The sequence below is a fragment of the Triticum dicoccoides genome, chromosome 1B (assembly GCF_002162155.2).
Source record: "Triticum dicoccoides isolate Atlit2015 ecotype Zavitan chromosome 1B, WEW_v2.0, whole genome shotgun sequence".
NCBI classification, from domain to species: domain Eukaryota; kingdom Viridiplantae; phylum Streptophyta; class Magnoliopsida; order Poales; family Poaceae; genus Triticum; species Triticum dicoccoides.
Window position 1 is genome coordinate 68020743 of NC_041381.1, and position 18088 is coordinate 68038830.

At 42.0% G+C, this 18088-nt stretch overlaps 2 protein-coding genes across 6 annotated transcripts in view; one reads left to right on the forward strand and one right to left on the reverse strand.

Moving 5' to 3' along the window:
* Positions 1-787, reverse strand: part of LOC119350153 — a 5934-nt gene extending 5147 nt beyond the window's left edge. The window contains exon 1 of the mRNA XM_037618122.1: positions 451-787. Coding sequence (XP_037474019.1) covers positions 451-787 — 337 coding nt within the window. The remainder of the gene's footprint in view (positions 1-450) is intronic.
* Positions 388-17778, forward strand: LOC119319508 (protein unc-13 homolog). 5 transcript variants are annotated; one of them, XM_037593988.1, is made up of 29 exons: positions 388-512; positions 924-980; positions 5785-5858; positions 5951-6126; positions 6204-6268; positions 6590-6926; positions 7360-7426; positions 7527-7680; positions 8126-8293; positions 8378-8488; positions 8595-8804; positions 8894-8995; positions 9639-9869; positions 11636-11710; positions 12160-12231; positions 13123-13308; positions 13385-13543; positions 13690-13782; positions 13996-14067; positions 14267-14384; positions 14671-14849; positions 15482-15563; positions 15700-15810; positions 15874-16001; positions 16219-16296; positions 16376-16471; positions 16749-16844; positions 17188-17389; positions 17571-17778. In XM_037593988.1, the coding sequence occupies exons 3-28, from the start codon at positions 5851-5853 to the stop codon at positions 17356-17358; spliced, it is 3345 nt and encodes a 1114-aa protein (XP_037449885.1). In that variant the 5' UTR covers positions 388-512; positions 924-980; positions 5785-5850; the 3' UTR covers positions 17359-17389; positions 17571-17778. The 5 variants fall into 5 exon arrangements, 4 of the variants coding, with proteins under 4 accessions (XP_037449885.1, XP_037449879.1, XP_037449893.1 ...); XM_037593982.1 differs by having other exon boundaries at positions 17188-17773; XM_037593996.1 differs by having other exon boundaries at positions 15895-16001; positions 17188-17773.
* Positions 17779-18088: the final 310 nt, after the last annotated feature.

Here is an 18088-nt window from a genome sequence, read left to right on the forward strand (position 1 = left end):
GTCCGCGCCGGCGCCGGCGGCGGCCCGCGGCTAGCGACGCCCTAACCGCCCTAACCCTAAATCCAACGGGGGAGGGGAAGAAAACAACGAAAATGGAAATCATTTGGGCTCGAGTTACCATCGGGGGGGCCATAGATGGCCGGAGAATGGAGATCCGCCCTGGGCCGCCGCCGCCGCCGCCGCCACTGCCGCCGCCGCCGCGAACAAGCACGTCGCCCCGCGGTCGCCCTGCCTCGAAACGAAAGATAGAGCGGATGCAGCAAAAATCACTTTGGAAAGAATAACTACGAGCACGTTAAAAAAAACCTGGTAACACGTGGCGCAACGGTGTCCTTAGATCAAAAAGAGATCGAACCAAAAACACTTACCTAAAAGCAATGACTATTACTAGGTATTAGTACTTGAGTACTTAGTCCAGCACTAGTCTAGACTAGTCACGATTATACTCGCCTCTCTCTTCCGTGCGCCGCGGCGGCGGCGCATCTAGCAGATAGCAGAGAGGCCGGCGGGAGGTGAGCTCCTTCTCTACTCGTTCCCTATCTCCTCTGCTTCGTCTCGCGTGTGACGGCCGGCCGTTGCGGAGGGTGTCCCCGGGCGATGCGAGCAAGGGTTTGAGGCGGCGGCGCGGCTGGATCTCAAGGCCGGCGGCGGCTGGGGGCCTCAGGAGGCGCGCACGCGGCTGGATCTCAAGCCTGGCGGCGGCGCAGCTGGTTCTCAAGACCGGCGACTGGGGACTTGAGGAGGCGCGGGCGGCCGGTGACTGATGCGTGCGCACGGCTGCCTGCATGGGTCTGAACGGCTCGCCCGCGTGCGCACGGCTGCGTGTGCTAGATGTGTGCTAGTGTTCCGTGCGTGCAGGGGCTGGTGGATGCGTGGTCTCTGCTCATGTGTAGTTCGCTGATTGATTTAATTTTCTGGCACAGGAAAGTTGAAGGCCACCGTCAGTACATCTAGCAGCAGCAGCACAACTACAATCTGAGGTTATTTCTCCCCTAAATCCTATTCTGTTCTTTAATAAAATGTTTGGCAGTGGAAAAAGAATGTTGGTTTTGGTTCTAAGTAGTTGGCCATTTGTACACATACGGCGTGCTATTGAATTCTTGTTCACACGTAGATGGACAGCGAGACAAAAGATAACATATTTTAGCTGTAAATCCTATACTGCATATTTTAGCTCTAAACCCTGTACTGCATATTATAGCTGAATCCTATACTGCACTGTAGATGGACAGAAAGACAAAGATGTTAATTTATGCGGCTGCGGCACAATGGTTTATCAACATGATAACATTGGTTGTTCAATCCAGAAAAAGAAAAAGGAGAGAAGAGATAGGATAAGAAGAGAGTATTTTGACAACAAAATATGGAAGAATGACACAACTTGTGTGAACATGCTTAGGCTTCGGAGAGTACTTTTCTTTAGGTTTTGTCAACTCTTTAGGGATCGCAACTTGCTAAAGGACACGATACATTTGACTATTGAGCAACAAGTAGCAATGTTCTTGCACACCGTTGGGCATAACATTAGAAATAGGGTAATTGGCGCCATGGTTTACGAGTCGATGAGTCGACGAGTCGTTTCTGGGGTGAGACTCATAGACTAATCGTGACTAGTCTAGACTAGTGCTGGACTAGTCGACGTGGTACTGTAGTACTCAACTACTAATACCTAGTAATAGTCATTGTTTTTAAGGCCTAACCCCGCCTTATCCTTGAGGCGGACATAGAAGGAACAGAGCAGTCAAGCAGTTTAGCATGTACAATATATTGCAATGAAAAATAAGAAAGACTGAGAGATTGGGCTACTACCTATGCACTTCCTTGTGGCCCAAAAGCCCATCTACTAGCTATACTCCCCCCCATGACCTAATTCCACTATCCTCAGTTCCTCACTCCCTTCTCCCTCACCACAGCCGCCACACACCTTTTGCTCTCTTTCCTCGTAACAGCACACAACCCTAAAACTCCTGCTCATCATGACCATAGCCTTCTCTGATTCTCCCTCGTCGCAGCATCCCTCCTTCAACGGCAGAGTAGATCCGACAAGGGAAGGAACAGAACCTGGGAGAGCAGAGCAATGCTCCTTGCCACCGCTGCCGGCGGCGGCGGGTCAGTGGGTGCTGGGAGAAGCCTCGTCCCAGGTGCGGCTCGTTCTAGAGCGAGCCTGAATACTTAGCTCTCCAATTTTAACCTCCCACAGTTGCGAGCTGCTCACTTACCCCCTCCCAGATTTGAGTCGAGCGACTCATAGAGCACGACTAGTCCAGACTAGTCTACGACTAGTCTCTCGAGAGCTCGACTCGGCTTGGTAGTCTACACGAGAATCCTAGTCGACATTCACATTGTGACTTATAGACTAGTCCCTCGACTAGTCAAGACTAGTCGTTCGACTCGTAATCAGTGATTAGCGCCAATTTTGGTAGATCCGGTGAAGTTGTGAGTCGTTACTTCCAAAGGGTATTCCATGCCATTGGCGAGCTTAGAGATGACCTTATTAGGAAGCCTTCATTGGAGACCCAAACCAAAATAGAAGGGAACTGTCGGTGGGATCCATATTTAAGGTACGAGACCAAGTGACAACTACATTTTGTCATTGTAGGCATGAATTTGTTTAGATCCTAATTTTTGGGTTTGTTTTTCACCAAATAGGATTGTATTGGAGCTATTGATGGTAAACATGTGCGAGCCTCCGTTACACCGGATATGCAACCAAAACAGTAACTATGGGTTGTATGGATTAGCTCTTTTGACAACCAAGACAATAACTATGGGTCGTATAACTATTAAGTTCTAGTAGTGCTCTATAGAATGTTGAACTATGAGTTCTATGCACTTGACTATGGATGGAATGTTGAATTATTATATGTGATGAAGTTCAAAAATTCTACTATTGTTTTGTTTTGGTTTGCTGTGAAAAAATTAAGATTTTAGAAATTATGACTGCACATACTGTATTTTCCATCTTTCCTTTGAAAAAGTGCAAATTATGAGGGTAATCTCACCACCTCAAATAAAAAAGGTTACCACAGCCCTTATCCTTCATTCGTCCCTCGAACCAAACACTTCAATGGCTATCCTCAGCCACGTTTCATCCTTTAAACCAAACAAAACATGGGATACCCTTCCGACCAAACAAAAAAAGGGATATCCCTAGCCACCTAGTTGGGGATACCCACAACCACCCTAGCATGTCTCTCAAATCAAACACATCCTTAGTTTACAACACAAGCTTAACGCCGCCTATGAATGGAAGGATGCCTGTTCCGAAGCGATTAGTACTCGTCCATATTGCGTGCAAGGGAGACAAAAATCTGAGGATGGACTACCAACTGCTTGCCACTGGCGCAATGAACCTGCAAACAAAACAAAACAAAAACCCATTGTCAATTACATGATGCGGGAAGCGGATGGAAAATGTTAGCTCAGAGTGTTTAAGATGAAAACAGTGAGTGCACTGCAAATCGTGTCCTACAGTTGGCACATTGTGTGTCCAAAGCAAGCATGAACCAAAGCTAGCCGACAGCTCGCTTTAGATTTTGATAGTTGAACCAACGGGCAAAGATGAAGGAGAAGAGGCGCATATTGAGTACTGACCGAGAGGCTTCATGGTGTGAGGGGAGGACCTCACTGGCGATGGAGATCCAGGCGAAGAGAGGGGTTGCCGCGATGGCCAGAGGTGGGGATGTGAAGGAGGGTAAGGCGAGGAGTGGCGGCGGCGGCAGAGATCCAGAGGCGGGTGGGATGTGGCGGCAGAGATCCAGAGGCGGGTGGGATGTGGCGGCAGGGATCCGGAGGGGATGTGGCTGCGGTTATCGGGAAAAGGCAGCAGTGGAGTTCAGAGTTCAGGCCATCAGACTTGAGAAAGGAGGAAGAGCCAGACGGGCAGCAATGCAAAGACGTTCCTACCCCCATGGCAAACTTGAAATTCCTTTTGTTCCCGGGCAGTCAGGCTGCAAGTTCTTTACTCCACTCGCTAATACGTTTAGGATGTGTTTGGTTTGATGGCTATCCTCCTAGGTACGTCTAATCATGAGGGCATTTGCTAGGTGAAATTTCACTTATGCCAATGTAATTCATGTACGTTGTGAGGGATAGCCCTCAAACCAAACATATCCTAAATGCATTGTTGCCCGTCTGTCTCTTCCTCCTCTCTCAAGTCTGATGGCCTGAACTATGAACTCCATTGCTGCCTTTTCCCGATAACCCCAGCCACATCCCCTTCGGATCTCTGCTGCCGCATCCCACCTGCCTCTGGATCTCTGCAGCCGCCACCACTCCTTGCCTGACCCTCGTTCACATCCCCACTCTCGCCATTGCGGCAACCCCTCTCTTCGCCTGGATCTCCACCACCGGTGAGGTCCTCCCTTCACACCACGAAGCCTCTCGGTCAGTACTCAGTACGCGCCTCTTCTCTTTCATATTTGCCCGTTGGTTCAACTATCAAAATCTAGAGCAAGCCGACAGCTAGCTTTGGTTCATGCTTGCTTTGGACACACACAATGTGCCAACTGTAGGACACGATTTGCAGTGCACTCATTGTTTTCATCTTAAACACTCTAAGCTAACATTTTCCATCCGCTTCCTGCCAAGGGGGGATGAGCGGGGGCCAGGCCCCCCCAACGTCCGCGTCGTACACAAAGTACGCTATTCTACGCCAAGTAGATTACGCTACGTCAAACATAATTAGGACTAATTGCCCCCTCCTCCCGCACTAACAGGGCTCTCAAGGCCCATGAGCTTTCCTAGTTGAAGCCCGTATGTATTTCTTGGTCAGCCCACGGTAGGGAAACAATCGGCCAGGGTAGTTCTGGAAGGAACCTGACGAGGCCACGAACCCACGATCGAGGGCATCTATGGTTTGTTTCGGCGCCGACACAGCAAGCACACGCGCTAGCTTCGCGTAGACGCCTAGGAAGTTCAATGATGGCATCTGTACAACGGATCAACACCGGCGCTGATGGCAGAATAATCCTACGATGAGTCTCCTTGATTCCTTTGTTGATTTACATTGCGGAATACTGATGATGAAGTGATCCGCATCTGGCTCCAGAAGACTAGAAACTTTTTGCTTTAGATGGAATTAATTAGGTGTAGCAATTTCTTGTTTTATTCTCAAAAGTAGGTACTGTAAATTAGGCATGCATTGATTTCATCATCTGATTTTTAAATTTCACCCTTAGGACAACATAGCACGACTGACGTTAGATCTAAGGTATATCACCGGCTCATGTCTAGGCTATCACAAGTTACTATTATTATTAGATATGCACAAACTGTTACTCCCTCCGTCCGGAAATACTTGTCGGAGAAATGGATGAAAATGGGTGTATCTAAAACTAAATTGCGTCTAGATACATGCATTCCTCCGACAAGTATTTTCGGACGGAGGGAGTAGATGCTTGTTTGTATTTTTGGGACCATTATAAGTCTACCAGTTTGTATGCATGATGGCTTCAATATCAAATTAGCTGATACACAAACTACCAATCAAATATTCTAGCACGAGTAAAATTTAGACAACAAGCTAGAATCGCCATTTAAGATTATCAACTTATTCTATGTGTTTTAGGTGTAAGAGCCACATTCAAACTAACGAACAAAAATACAATTTTCTAATTGCAAAATACATATTATCTTGTGTTCCTTTATGGGCGGTCATTGTTAGAAAAAAAAACTTTTATGTGTTCATTGTCTTCTTCGCCCCCCTATGGTCAAATCCTGGCTCCGCCCCTGCTTCCTACATCATGTAATTGACAATGGATTTTTGTTTTGTTTTGTTTGCAGGTTCATTGCGCCAGTGGCAAGCAGTTGATAGTCCATCCTCAGATTTTTGTCTCCCTTGCACGCAATATGGACGAGTAATGATCGCTTCAGAACATGCATCCTTCCATTCATAGGCGATGTTAAGCTTGTGCTGTAAACTAAGTTCACCATGTTTCAACTTGACCAGAGAAAATCCTGTTGAGCTGTTACAACGTTATCGCCGTGATCGCCATGTGTTGCTCAATTACATCCTTTCTGGTAACTTGATCAAGAAAGTTGTAATGCCGCCTGGTGCTATCTCTCTAGATGACGTGGATATTGATCAAGTCAGTGTTGATTATGTCCTCAATTGTGCTAAGAAAGGTGAAGTAGTTGTAGCCTCATTCAAGTATCTCACTTTGTCTCCTTATATTTGTACTGATGATCCTTTGATGTTGTAGGGGATCCACTTGACCTTGGAGATGCCATCCGGCTTTATCATGACAGCCTTGATTACCCATATGTCGTGAGTTTATGCTTAAGGTTTCTTTATGTATTGTATTTTTTTTCTTCTAAAAATTACCATTTGACAAAGGAGAAACGATATGATTTAGGAGTTTCAAACATTCATGATACTGCCGCCTGTCTTACTTTACTACTCATTCTGCTGAATGCCCATGGATACCAAACGGCTCCTCATATGTGCATTATATAATCTTCCCAATTTCAGTGTTGAAATTTTCACATTGGGCTACATGCTTAGTTCATTTGTTTTGCAGACCATGATCAGAGTCATTAAAATTCATTGCCTATTGAGTTTTCATATGCCTGAACTTTGTTTTTTCAGGATAACACAGGAGATGTTGAAGGGTTCTATTTACTTACAAGACCTGAATATTCTGGATCAGCACCAACAAGAGAACCACCCCCTGTCCCTGGCGCTGCACCATTACCAGTTGTGGTACCACCACCAGTTGTTGAACAACCACAAATTGCTGTTCCATCATCAGTTGCAAACTTACCAAAATCATTATCATTGGACTCTCCCACCGAGAAGGAATTAACCATAGATGACATTGAAGACTTTGAGGATGATGAAGGTGAATTCGATAGTCGAAGGGCTTCTAGGAGGCATCAAACTGATGCCAATGATATATCCTTGCGCTTACCATTATTTGAAACAGGTAATAGTTATTAATTGTCGACTATAAGTATTGCATGCCTCATAATAGATTAAACTAGACTAGCCATGCCTTATGTTCTGATACAATAATTATCATGCTATTGCTACTACAGGCAATTTTGATGATCTTCTATCTGTCCCTTTTGCCTTTACATGCATTTTGTTGGTTGTCTCCTCATAACTTGCCAGTGATGCACTATTGCTTTCTCTAGTTTATTGAATCACGTGAAGGCATTCACTTTCTTTATTGGAACAATAACTGGGTTGTCATTATTTGCCTCAGTTACTTCAAACTATTTGGATAGAAAAAGTTAAGGCGTTTGCTTTAGTTAGTGATATAACTAGGCCATCGTTGATCTCTTTGTTTGACTCTGAATTCTGAACTATCGGCTAAAGAAAGTTATTGAAAAACAACATCTGTCTTACTCTTCCAGGTATCACAGATGATGATCTTCGTGAAACAGCATATGAAATCCTTGTTGCTGCTGCTGGCGCTTCAGGGTAGGCCTGTGCAGTTCACTGTGTCGAGCATAGTGTTTTAATTAGAAGATACCAGTTTCCAAGATTATCATAGTACTTAACCTATTTCTACTGCTTATAGGGGGCTTATAGTCCCAAAGAAAGAAAAGAAGAAAGAGAAGAGACACAGATTAATGAGGAAACTTGGCCGTAGTAAGAGTGAAAGTGCTGAATCGCAAACTCACCGGCAACCAGGTTTAGTTGGCCTGCTTGAAATCTTGAGAGCCCAACTTGAGGTGACTTGTCTTACCTCTGTTTCTGGTTAATAAATTGAAAGACAAAAATTGCGCCTTTGTGTTTTCTGTTGTTCTGTACTATATATTTATTTCCCTCACTTGAAATTGTATTTGTACATTTCAACATTAGCAGCTTGCAAATCTCTTGTGCTGTTTGAAACTGCATATAGTACAACTCGTTGAGTTTAAGGTTACTGTTCCTTTTTTATATTTTTGTGAACAACCAAATCTAATATTTTTGTGAACAACCAAATTATATTTGTACATTTCAACATTAGTAGCTTGCAAATCTCTTGTGCTGTTTGAAACTGCATATAGTACAACTCGTTGAGTTTAAGGTTATTGTTCCTTTTTTATTTTTTTGTGAACAACCAAATTTAATAAAGATACTCAGAATGCTAATCTTACATCTGCTTACCTCCTTCACCCCTCTGCTTTTGAATAGATAACGGAGTCCATGGATATTAGGACTAGACAGGGACTACTTAATGCTATGGTGGGTAAAGTCGGAAAACGGATGGACAATCTCTTGATACCACTGGAACTACTGTGCTCTATATCTAGAGCTGAATTTTCTGACATGAAGGCATATCTTCGTTGGCAGAAAAGACAGGTTAGCCATCCATTTGTGCTTTAAGGATTTTGAACCATACCTGCATGACTTAACAATATAAGGTCTGTTTGTGTCTTTGCTTAGCTGAACATGCTGGAGGAGGGCCTAATAAACTATCCTGTTGTTGGATTTGGAGAGTTAGGTCGAAAAGTCAATGAGCTAAGAAATCTTTTCAGAAAGATTGAAGAATCTGAGGTTTTATGCTTACCCCAGTTAGTTCTTATGGTTGATTTATTTATTCAAATAAGCACTATATGAACTATAAAATAAATGGAGGTTACGATGTCGTATTGTTTGCTAGTCCCTATCCCCATCTGCTGCGGAGGTTCAACGTACAGAATGCCTACGTTCACTGAGAGAAGTTGCTACATCTTTCTCTGAAAGGCCTGCTCGTGGCGATCTTACCGGTGAGGTTTGTCATTGGGCTGATGGTTACCATCTGAATGCCGCCTTGTATGAAAAAATGCTTGGCAGTGTTTTTGACACCTTAGATGAGGGAAAACTCACAGAGGCCAGTACTTCAAATCCCTGTTTGCCATTTTCCGCTGTCCACCCCATTGGTTTCAATATTTGTCTCATACTTTTACTTTTATCAACCAGGAGGTGGAAGAAATCCTTGAGCTCCTAAAGTCCACTTGGCGTATACTAGGAATCACAGAGACAATTCATGATACGTGCTATGCATGGGTATTATTCCGACAGGTAAAGCACTAACCGAGAAGAGGCTATTTTTTTGACATGTATCCTTCTTGGAGTATTTCGTGCTTATGCTGTGGCTAGCCTTAGATATCTCTACGGCAGCAATCAGATGTGTTTCTGGATTCTGGCATCTTGTTTTTTTAAGAATTCTGAGTGAGCCAAAAGCAAGGGAGGATCTTCTTATCCTTATCCAGTTTTTAGTGACAGCACTTCTAGCCTTTTCTCTTCATAATGTCAGTGTCAGAGAAAGTTATTTGAAAAAAAAAACCTTAGTGCAAACTCCACTTTTGTCTTCACCATTTTATGGAAATGATGCCTTTTCCTTAAGAGACAGTTATCTGAAAAAAACTTAGTGCAAACTCCCCTTTTGCCTGTACCATTTGTGGAAATGATGCCTTTTCATAAATCATAATAATGCAGTTCAAGTTAAGCCTGTCATAATGTAGGACTATTGTTAAAGTGGTGAATCATATCTAAAACCAGTAACCACTGGGTCATTAGTTTTTCTTGAGATCAAAAGATGCTCTTGCATAAACCATACTGGACTAAATATGTAGTCCTGTTCAGTAGCATGCTACTAATTTATTAGCTCATGAACCAAGTCACCATCACCATAGTATGATAATTAATGTGTTCTGCAACACAGTTTGTTTTTACAGGCGAGCAAGGACTCCTGAAAGTTGTGATTGAGCATTTGAGGAAGATACCCTTGAAGGAACAGCGTGGTCCACAAGAACGCTTACACTTGAAAAGTCTACGTAGTTCTGTTGATGCCGATGATAGCTGCCAGGACTTTACGTTTTTCCAGTCTTTCCTGTCTCCAGTTCAGAAATGGGTGGACAAGAAATTGAGTGATTATCATCTGCACTTCTCAGAGGTTTGTTTTTCTCAATCCTGGTTTGCTGATGTGCACCTAACATGCATGGCAAGTGAACCTCTTTGAAACTTATCCTTTCATTTCAACAAGGAATAGATCTGGGTTTGTTTGCTTTATACAGTAAATATTTACCATGTCAGTGAAGATGAGTAATACAATCATGTACCACTTCGTGCAGGCTATGTCTGATTTGTTATTCACCACCGAATGTTGCAACACATATGCGCATAAGGCAACCCATCATTATTGCTGGTTACTTATCATTTTTTGTTACTGAATGACTGCATGTGCCTTGCTATGATAAAAATTGCAAATTGTATATTCAAGTATCCCATGGAATAGTTCGCAGGCATAGTTTCTCTTGTCAAGCTTGTCATGTTCATCTCTTATTCTTGTTAGGCTCACGTGTGTTTCATATTTGATCTAACCTGCACATAGATTTGAGCGCATAATTTTCTTCTAGTCCACCATTTTTTTCATTTGCGTTGCATACACACATGCGCGGACGGTTTTACAGTCCTTCAACCCATGGCTTGACGGCGGTATGATGCTGTGTTCTGTGTCTCAGATGAATCTTCTTTGATCCGCCACAGTACTCGCGTGTGGGCATCCACTACAAGCCCTACAACTATTGTAGAGGTATAGGAGCCTCATGTTACACGAGTGCACACTTTTGCACTGAACACACATATGTATTTACTTTGATTAAATATATGGCACACCATGTCGACCCTAGAGGTTGAACCCTGGTGGGTGGGAACTGTTTGAGAGAATTGTATTGTTGTAGTACTCTTTATATTCCTTTTGTCCTAGAATTCCTACTTTATCTCCTCTCATGTACATGTATGTATTAGACCTAGAGTCCATGGAATAGATTTAGTCATTATTCATATCATGGTATGAAGAGCTGGCTTCCAAGGTTCAATTTTTTCGTTTCACTTGGCTCCTTTAAGATCGATCTGGTTGATTCTCTCTCCTCTGTGTTCTTCTGCACACCACGAGTGTGCGCAGCCACCATGTCGGTTTCTTTTCTGATGGACGCTGCTTTTCACCACGCCATATCTGCCCACTGTTTCTGCTGAGCTTCCATGCTCCTCTCCCGAGCTCTGCCGCCGCAACCTTCTTCCTCAGGTTGCTGAGCAGGCATTCTGCTCTATTTTCAGAGTGCTCTGTCTGTATGTAGATGCTCTTTAAAAAATGCCATCTTCTAGTTCTTCGTTGGGCAATGTCTGTTCCCCTCCGCCTGGTGATCCTTGATAGCATCAATTACCATGGCATGGCCATTCACGTGCACCTTCATATCCAATCAGTGACTGAGATTTTCTTACTGGTAAGGTGCAGTGCCTGCCTTCCTTTCCCTGTCACGCATGTACTCGCATGGTACTGCTGAAGAGAAAGATGCTCAGAAAAAGAAGGTTTTTAAGGATGCTCACAAGCATGCACTTGGTCATCATAATGAGGTTATGGAGTCGTGCAATACCCAGTTTGCTGCCTACAAGCCATTGCTTGCTAAGTCCAACTAACCTTCTCCTGGTGAGGCATGCAATGGTAGAGGAGTTTGCTGCCCTTGAACTCACTATTCATAACAGGACCGAACACCCTCACTCCCACCGTGCATGTTGCTATTTCTGTTCTGTTCAGACTACCATTTGGGATCTGCTATCTCTAAGCTAGTGTAGATTCTAGTGGACCTGTTCATCTCTTATTTTTGTTTGTACTGACGATCTTACCTTTTCCCCACATTAAATTTGTCTTTACATCTGCAGGGTTCCAGTATGATGGTTGATATCATAACAGTAGCAATGCTTACTAGGCGAATCCTTGGTGAAGAAAATGACAAGGTGCTGAAGCTTTACATTCAATCCTTCATTTCTCATCCAACATACCTTTTGTAATCTAAAAGTGGGACCGTCTGCCTGTGGCTAGTGTACGTATGAGCAGTGGCGGACCGTGAGTGAAATCCAAGGAGGGGCCAAAACAGCTAGACAGATTAGGGAGGCCGGGAGATTTTTTTTTTTGGGGGGGAGGGACCCTCCTTGGTCCCACCGATGCTCCGCCAGTGCGTATGAGCACCACCGCTTCCAGGCATTTCTTGAGCAGAAGTCACTTGAGTAGTGGTTCCTCACAAAATGGTCTCTAACCACCACACTTCTCGTCTTCTAACTTGTGGTAGTATACAGTAGCAACCTTTTGTTCTCAATAGGCGCTGCACAATGTGGAAAACCAGAGCTTTAGCGTTTGCACATACATACAAATCTGATTTGGCACCGGTTTTGCTTTTCTGCATCAGGCAATGGAGTCACCTGATCGAGACCAGATTGACCGTTACATCACTTCTTCTGTCAAAAGTGCTTTCATGAAGGTGACCTTATTTGCAGCTGCAATTATTCTTTTGTAGAAGGGGAGCCTTGGCGCAGTGGTAAAGCTGCTGCCTTGTGACCATGAGGTCACGGGTTCAAGTCCTGGAAACAGCCTCTTACAGAAATGTAGGGAAAGGCTGCGTACTATAGACCCAAAGTGGTCGGACCCTTCCCCGACCCTGCGCAAGCGGGAGCTACATGCACCGGGCTGCCCTTTTTTAGTGTAGCTCTAATATTGCTGATTTTCATTCTTTCCTGATGTATTTTTCTCATTTTACCATGAGATGGATATAATAAGATCACTTATTCACCCATGCCTGCTTATGCAGACCTTGAATGTTGGTCCATTATAGTATACATGTATCTTGGATTTGTCATGTTGTATTTGATCACCTTCACTTCTAGAAATCTATGTTATTGCCACCGTTGGCGAGATTCTTTGCAGTTAGAGGTGTTCGATCACTTTGTATATTTGAATGTGGCATGACCTCTGTTATATTTAGTAGGACTGTATTTTGGTTCTTTGCCCCAAATTTTGTGTATGCTTTTTGGCCTTTTGGTCTAGAGGATTTGTTCTGGTCTTTTCCTGGTCACTGTATTCCTCAAAAGTCAAAAGTCAGTATGACATGAGGCCTTCTATGCAATATTCATGTTCTACGTGCGTATAAGAGTTTAAGCACGTGGTTTCATCTGCATATCAAAGGATATAAATGCTAGACTCTATATCTTCATATTTTTACTGTTAATTGTAACTTTTTTTCTGGTCAGGTCATTAGTTTTTTAGTGTACTGGAGTGGAAACCCATATAGTGCAATCTTTAGTTGTATAGGTCATGTACTTTTCTAGTTCCATCTATATGTCAACACTATGGATTATTTTTTGTTTTGTTTCAGATTGCACATTCCGTAGAGATTAAAGCAGACACATCACATGAGCATGTTTTAGCATCTCTAGCCGAGGAGACAAAGAAGCTTTTGAAGATAGAGACAAACATTTTTTCCCCAGTTTTGTCAAGATGGCATCCACAGGCAGCAGTTCTTTCTGCTTCCCTTCTCCATAAACTGTATGGAAACAAATTGGTAAGTTATAATAAATAACTATTAAATCCATCACAACCTTGTGAGGCTGCATGCTTACGTTAAGTTGTTGTGGCAGGGACCTTTTCTTGAGCATTCTGAGCATCTTACGGAGGACGTAGTTTCTGTATTTCCGGCAGCTGATTCTTTGGAGCAGTACATAATGTCAGTGATGGCTTCTGTTGTGGGCGACGATGGTTTGGACAGTCTATGTAGACAAAAGCTAGTTCCTTATGAGGTTTGATCTTTTCTTCCTCAACTACAAACAATCACAAAAACGCAAATTGCTTGGGTGTCACCTTGACAATTGACATGCTATGTTCATGCCCCCATGGGGCTTCTTGTTGTGTTTATCCTGATTTGCTGCCTTTTTGTTTATCTCAGATTGAAAGTAAATCGGGCACGGTTGTTTTACGCTGGGTGAATGGGCAACTGGAGAGAGTTGAAACTTGGGTTAAAAGGGCTGCTGAACAAGAGGTTAGCACATTTCTTTTTGTATATGACTCTGTTTTTTAGTTTGTATAAGCATCTATTTGGTATGCTAGAGCATTTTGTTTTACTGCCACTTGTTACAATATATCCTTTTCGCCTGCCACCTGTCTTTGCTTCCTAACATTACTTTGGTATTCATCGAGTGTTCTTGTAAATTTTCCGCACCATTTTCTCTATGCTAAATTTTATGTTTGGCAGACTTGGGATCCTATATCCCCTCAACAACGCCATGGGGGTTCTATTGTTGAAGTCTATAGAATCATAGAAGAGGTGTTGCTTCTGTCCTCCATTATCTCTTTAATTTTTTGTTCATTAATTTCTCCTTACAGGTTAATAACTAATGTTGTTTCTCTTCCATGCCACAATATTTCAAAGTTATGTACCTGTCTTAATTGTTTAAAATATATTTTTTTTGCTTGATAAATGACCTGTATTTGTGAAAGTAATGATCACTTGTGAACTATTGCAGACTGCAGATCAGTTTTTTGCATTCAAGGTTCCTATGCGAATTGGGGAATTAAATAGCTTCTGTCGCGGCATTGACAAGGCATTTCAAATTTATACACAACTTGTTACTCAACCCATAGGTTTGTATCATCACCATTTTCTTTCTCCTTAAGTACGTTTCTGTTTATCTTGCTGGAGGTCTATATATTTTTTCTTTCTCCTAAAGTCACATATTATCTTGTTGTAGAGCACAAACCTATAAAATTGTGCTTTAGATAGATGGTTCCTGCTAAATAGTATAGTTGAGATAGTATCTAGTATGGAGAAAAGAAATATCTATCTCATTTGTTTTGACCCGCATGCTTTGGTTTAACCCTCTTTATTTTCTCTAGCTCTTAATTGATAATGGTTTTTGTGTGCTTGCAGTTGACAAAGAAGATTTAGTTCCACCTGTTCCTGTCCTTACCCGATATAAAAAGGAGCTTGGGATCAAAGCTTTCGTAAAAAAGGAAATCCAAGAAGTCAGACCTGTTGATGAGAGAAAATCGAGTGAAATAGTTCAACTTACAATGTCAAAGCTATGTGTGCGGCTTAACAGTCTATATGTGAGTTTGTTACTTACAACTGATGCTGCTATGTTACTTCTATTTAGAACGACTTACCAAGTTCCTGGGCAATTTTTGGTACACAAAGATGTAAATGAGAAGGAAAAAACACATAGCAATTTTCATAGAAGATTTATTTTGGAATGGTTGACACTCACGCTGGAGCAGTATTTCCTTAAATTTGTAGACTTCAGATATGGAGTTGATAATTATGCTGCTAACCTGCTACAGCTTACAGTCACATTAAATATATGTTTTTTAACTGGCTGTATCTTTCACGGTTTCTCGTTTGATGCTGTTCCCCTTTTGAATGTAGTTAATATTAAGTTGTTTCATTATTAGTAATATTGGTTATCAGTAATTTTACATGGAATCATTGCAGAATTTTTCTATTGATTGTGCTGATGGCTCTGGACTTGACACAATATTCTAGTATCGAGCCAATAGCTGGTACTGGCTGTTGCCATGATTTACATCAACAGGATCCATGTCATTCTTTTATAATTAACCATGATTTACATCAACAAGACTCGTGCCATTCTTTTGATAATTGACGCTCTTGCTATTCGCTTGTTCATTTTGATTACTTTGAGAGTTTCTGAACTGGATGTTTTTTTATTAATATCCAACAGTATGCTATAAGCCAGCTAGGCAAGTTGGAGGACAGCATAAGTGAGCGGTGGGCTAAAAGGCAAAGTGACAAAATTAACATCAGTACGTGTGCATTTAAAAAAAAGTAACCAGTTTATCTGTAGGATACTCTGATAAGATTGCCACTTAATCTGTTTGGTCTAGTCCACATAGATCAAACTAGTTCATTTATATATTCAAAATATTTTGACTGTGTTAGGACGATCAATGAACGGCAAGTCAAAGGGCATAGTCTCCAATCAGAAGAATCAATTTGATGGCAGTAGAAAAGAAATCAATGCTGCTATTGATCGGGTATGTGAATTTACAGGTAAGAAAATATGTATGCACTCAGCAGTGCTACTTGGAAGCTGATAGCTTGTCAATGTTGAAGTTTGCATCTTTTCTTTCGTAGGGTTAAAGGTCATATTTTGGGACCTCCAACAGCCATTCATCGACAATATGTACAAAAACAATGTTTTACAAGCTCGATTGGACACTATTGTCGAAGTGCTTGATTTGGTACGTTCATAAGTTCACATGCGAGGAAATGGACGGTTTTTATGTCGGAATTTCGGTTTTCGCCAAATGCTAAAGCATATGCTGATACCTCGTACTTTGGACAAGCATATTTATTAGCATTTCTTTCTAAAGGTTTCCACTTGTAGTCTTGTTGGTAAGCTACTAAGCTTCTGTCGAACTAATTGGCATTTATTTGATGTCAATGCTCACTCTTTAGGTGCTTGCTCAACTCTGTGACGTCATTGTGGAGCAACTGCGAGATCGTGTGGTTACAGGGCTTCTGCAAGCATCCCTGGTGATAATTTTGGCTGTTGAGATCAGTGAGATGCTGTAAAAAGTTTTGAATATAATTTTGTCGTAATCTCTTTTGGTAGGATGGCTTAGTTCGGGTAATACTAGATGGAGGTCCTACACGCGTCTTCTCTCCAAATGATGCCCCTCTTTTGGAGGAAGATCTTGAAATTCTTAAGGTATATTGTTGTCTGAAGACATCTTGGCTGCTTTTGTGTCTGGAACATCTTGCCTTGTCTTTATTATCCGACCAATAAATATATTGTTGTCTTAAGGTATATACAAGGGACATCTTGTGTGTGGCTGTATCATTCTATAACGAACATGCTTATCATGTGTCTGGAACATATATTTAATCTTGCCTTGTCTTTATTGTCCGACCGATAAAATGTTGTCTTAACCCGTGCTGACTACTTGTTTGCTTACCTAAAAAAGTTACCCCTTTTTTTGCCGTAGGAATTCTTCATATCTGGCGGAGATGGGCTGCCTCGTGGAACTGTTGAGAATTTGGTCTCGCGTGTTCGTCCTGTAATAAATCTGATCAAGCAAGAGGTAATTTTGGATTAAATTTCTCATGAACCTTTTGGGGGTTAATACTGATAGAACAAGTGCACCGTTGTTTTTCGAGAAGCACCATCTAGAATGAGCTTGCCATATCTCCAGTTATACGCACAATGCTTTAAATGCCTACTAGAGTGAACTTGGTAATTTTTTTTTGTTCAAACTAGCTACAATTCAATTCTAGAAAATATTCCATAATTGAATCAAAGACTGCTCAGCAGTGTGCCGTCGAGTTGTTAAGACTTGGGACTGGGGATGCTGTAGTATAAGAAATTGAGTATCCTTCTGCTGTAAATCATATTTGTAAATGACTAGATGTCATTTCTTATCCCAGACCCGTGTGCTTATTGATGATCTGCGCGAAGTTACTCAAGGGGGCAAAAGCAAATTCGGAAGCGACTCCAAAACCCTGCTGAGGGTCCTGTGCCACAGAAATGATTCAGAGGCATCACACTATGTAAAGAAGCATTTCAAGATACCCAGTTCAGCTCCCCCGAGCACCTGATTTATGGGGAAAATCTGGAAACACCTCAAAGGTACATATAATGGATGGAACGGTGCTCCGCCTTGCAACCTAGGAAGCTTATTTTGTAATAATTGTGCATTATTAGCAGTCGGAGCTAGGGAACCATACGCTAGTTTTGATTCATGGGCATTGTATTGATTGATTGCTTCTGCCCAGGAAAGATTTAGATGTCTTACCTTTGTTTCTTTCAGGGGTTTTTAGCTGGATTTTGATGGCGTTTCTATCTGATGGGAATGTTGGTCTGTTTGTGTGGTTTCAGAAGTGATGCTTACAATTCTGTAGGTGGTTGTTTTATGGTTACGACCAATGTGATTTTTTGCAGTCATTTGTTGTGGTGTATAATGTTAGTGTGAAGTTTATAAAAATTGGAGAAGTCCACTTTTGATTTCATGAACTCAACTTGAGTCTCCCTCTGATTTGAAGCTCAGCTCTAGGAAATTTGAGTTCATCTCGTTTTTCACAAGAATGTAACTTTGACGCAGCGATGGTTAGAGAAACTCAAGTATTCGTGAAACAAATATACTCCCTCCGTCCGTGAATAAGTGTACATCTAGCTTTTGTCCTAACTCAAAGTTTTAAAACTTTGATCAACTTGATAAGAAGTAGCAGCATTTATGACACTTAGGCAGTATCACTAGATTCGTTTTGAAATGTACTTTGGTAATATATCAATTTGATGTCATATATGCTAATACTATTTTCTATAAAG

Bases quoted from the DNA above. Each gene is read 5' to 3' on its own strand.
- LOC119319508 (XM_037593988.1), top strand. The intron at 9,870-11,635 runs GTTTGTTTTTCT...TTACATCTGCAG, and splicing joins ATCATCTGCACTTCTCAGAG to GGTTCCAGTATGATGGTTGA. The intron at 15,811-15,873 runs GTAAGAAAATAT...TCAATGTTGAAG, and splicing joins TCGGGTATGTGAATTTACAG to TTTGCATCTTTTCTTTCGTA.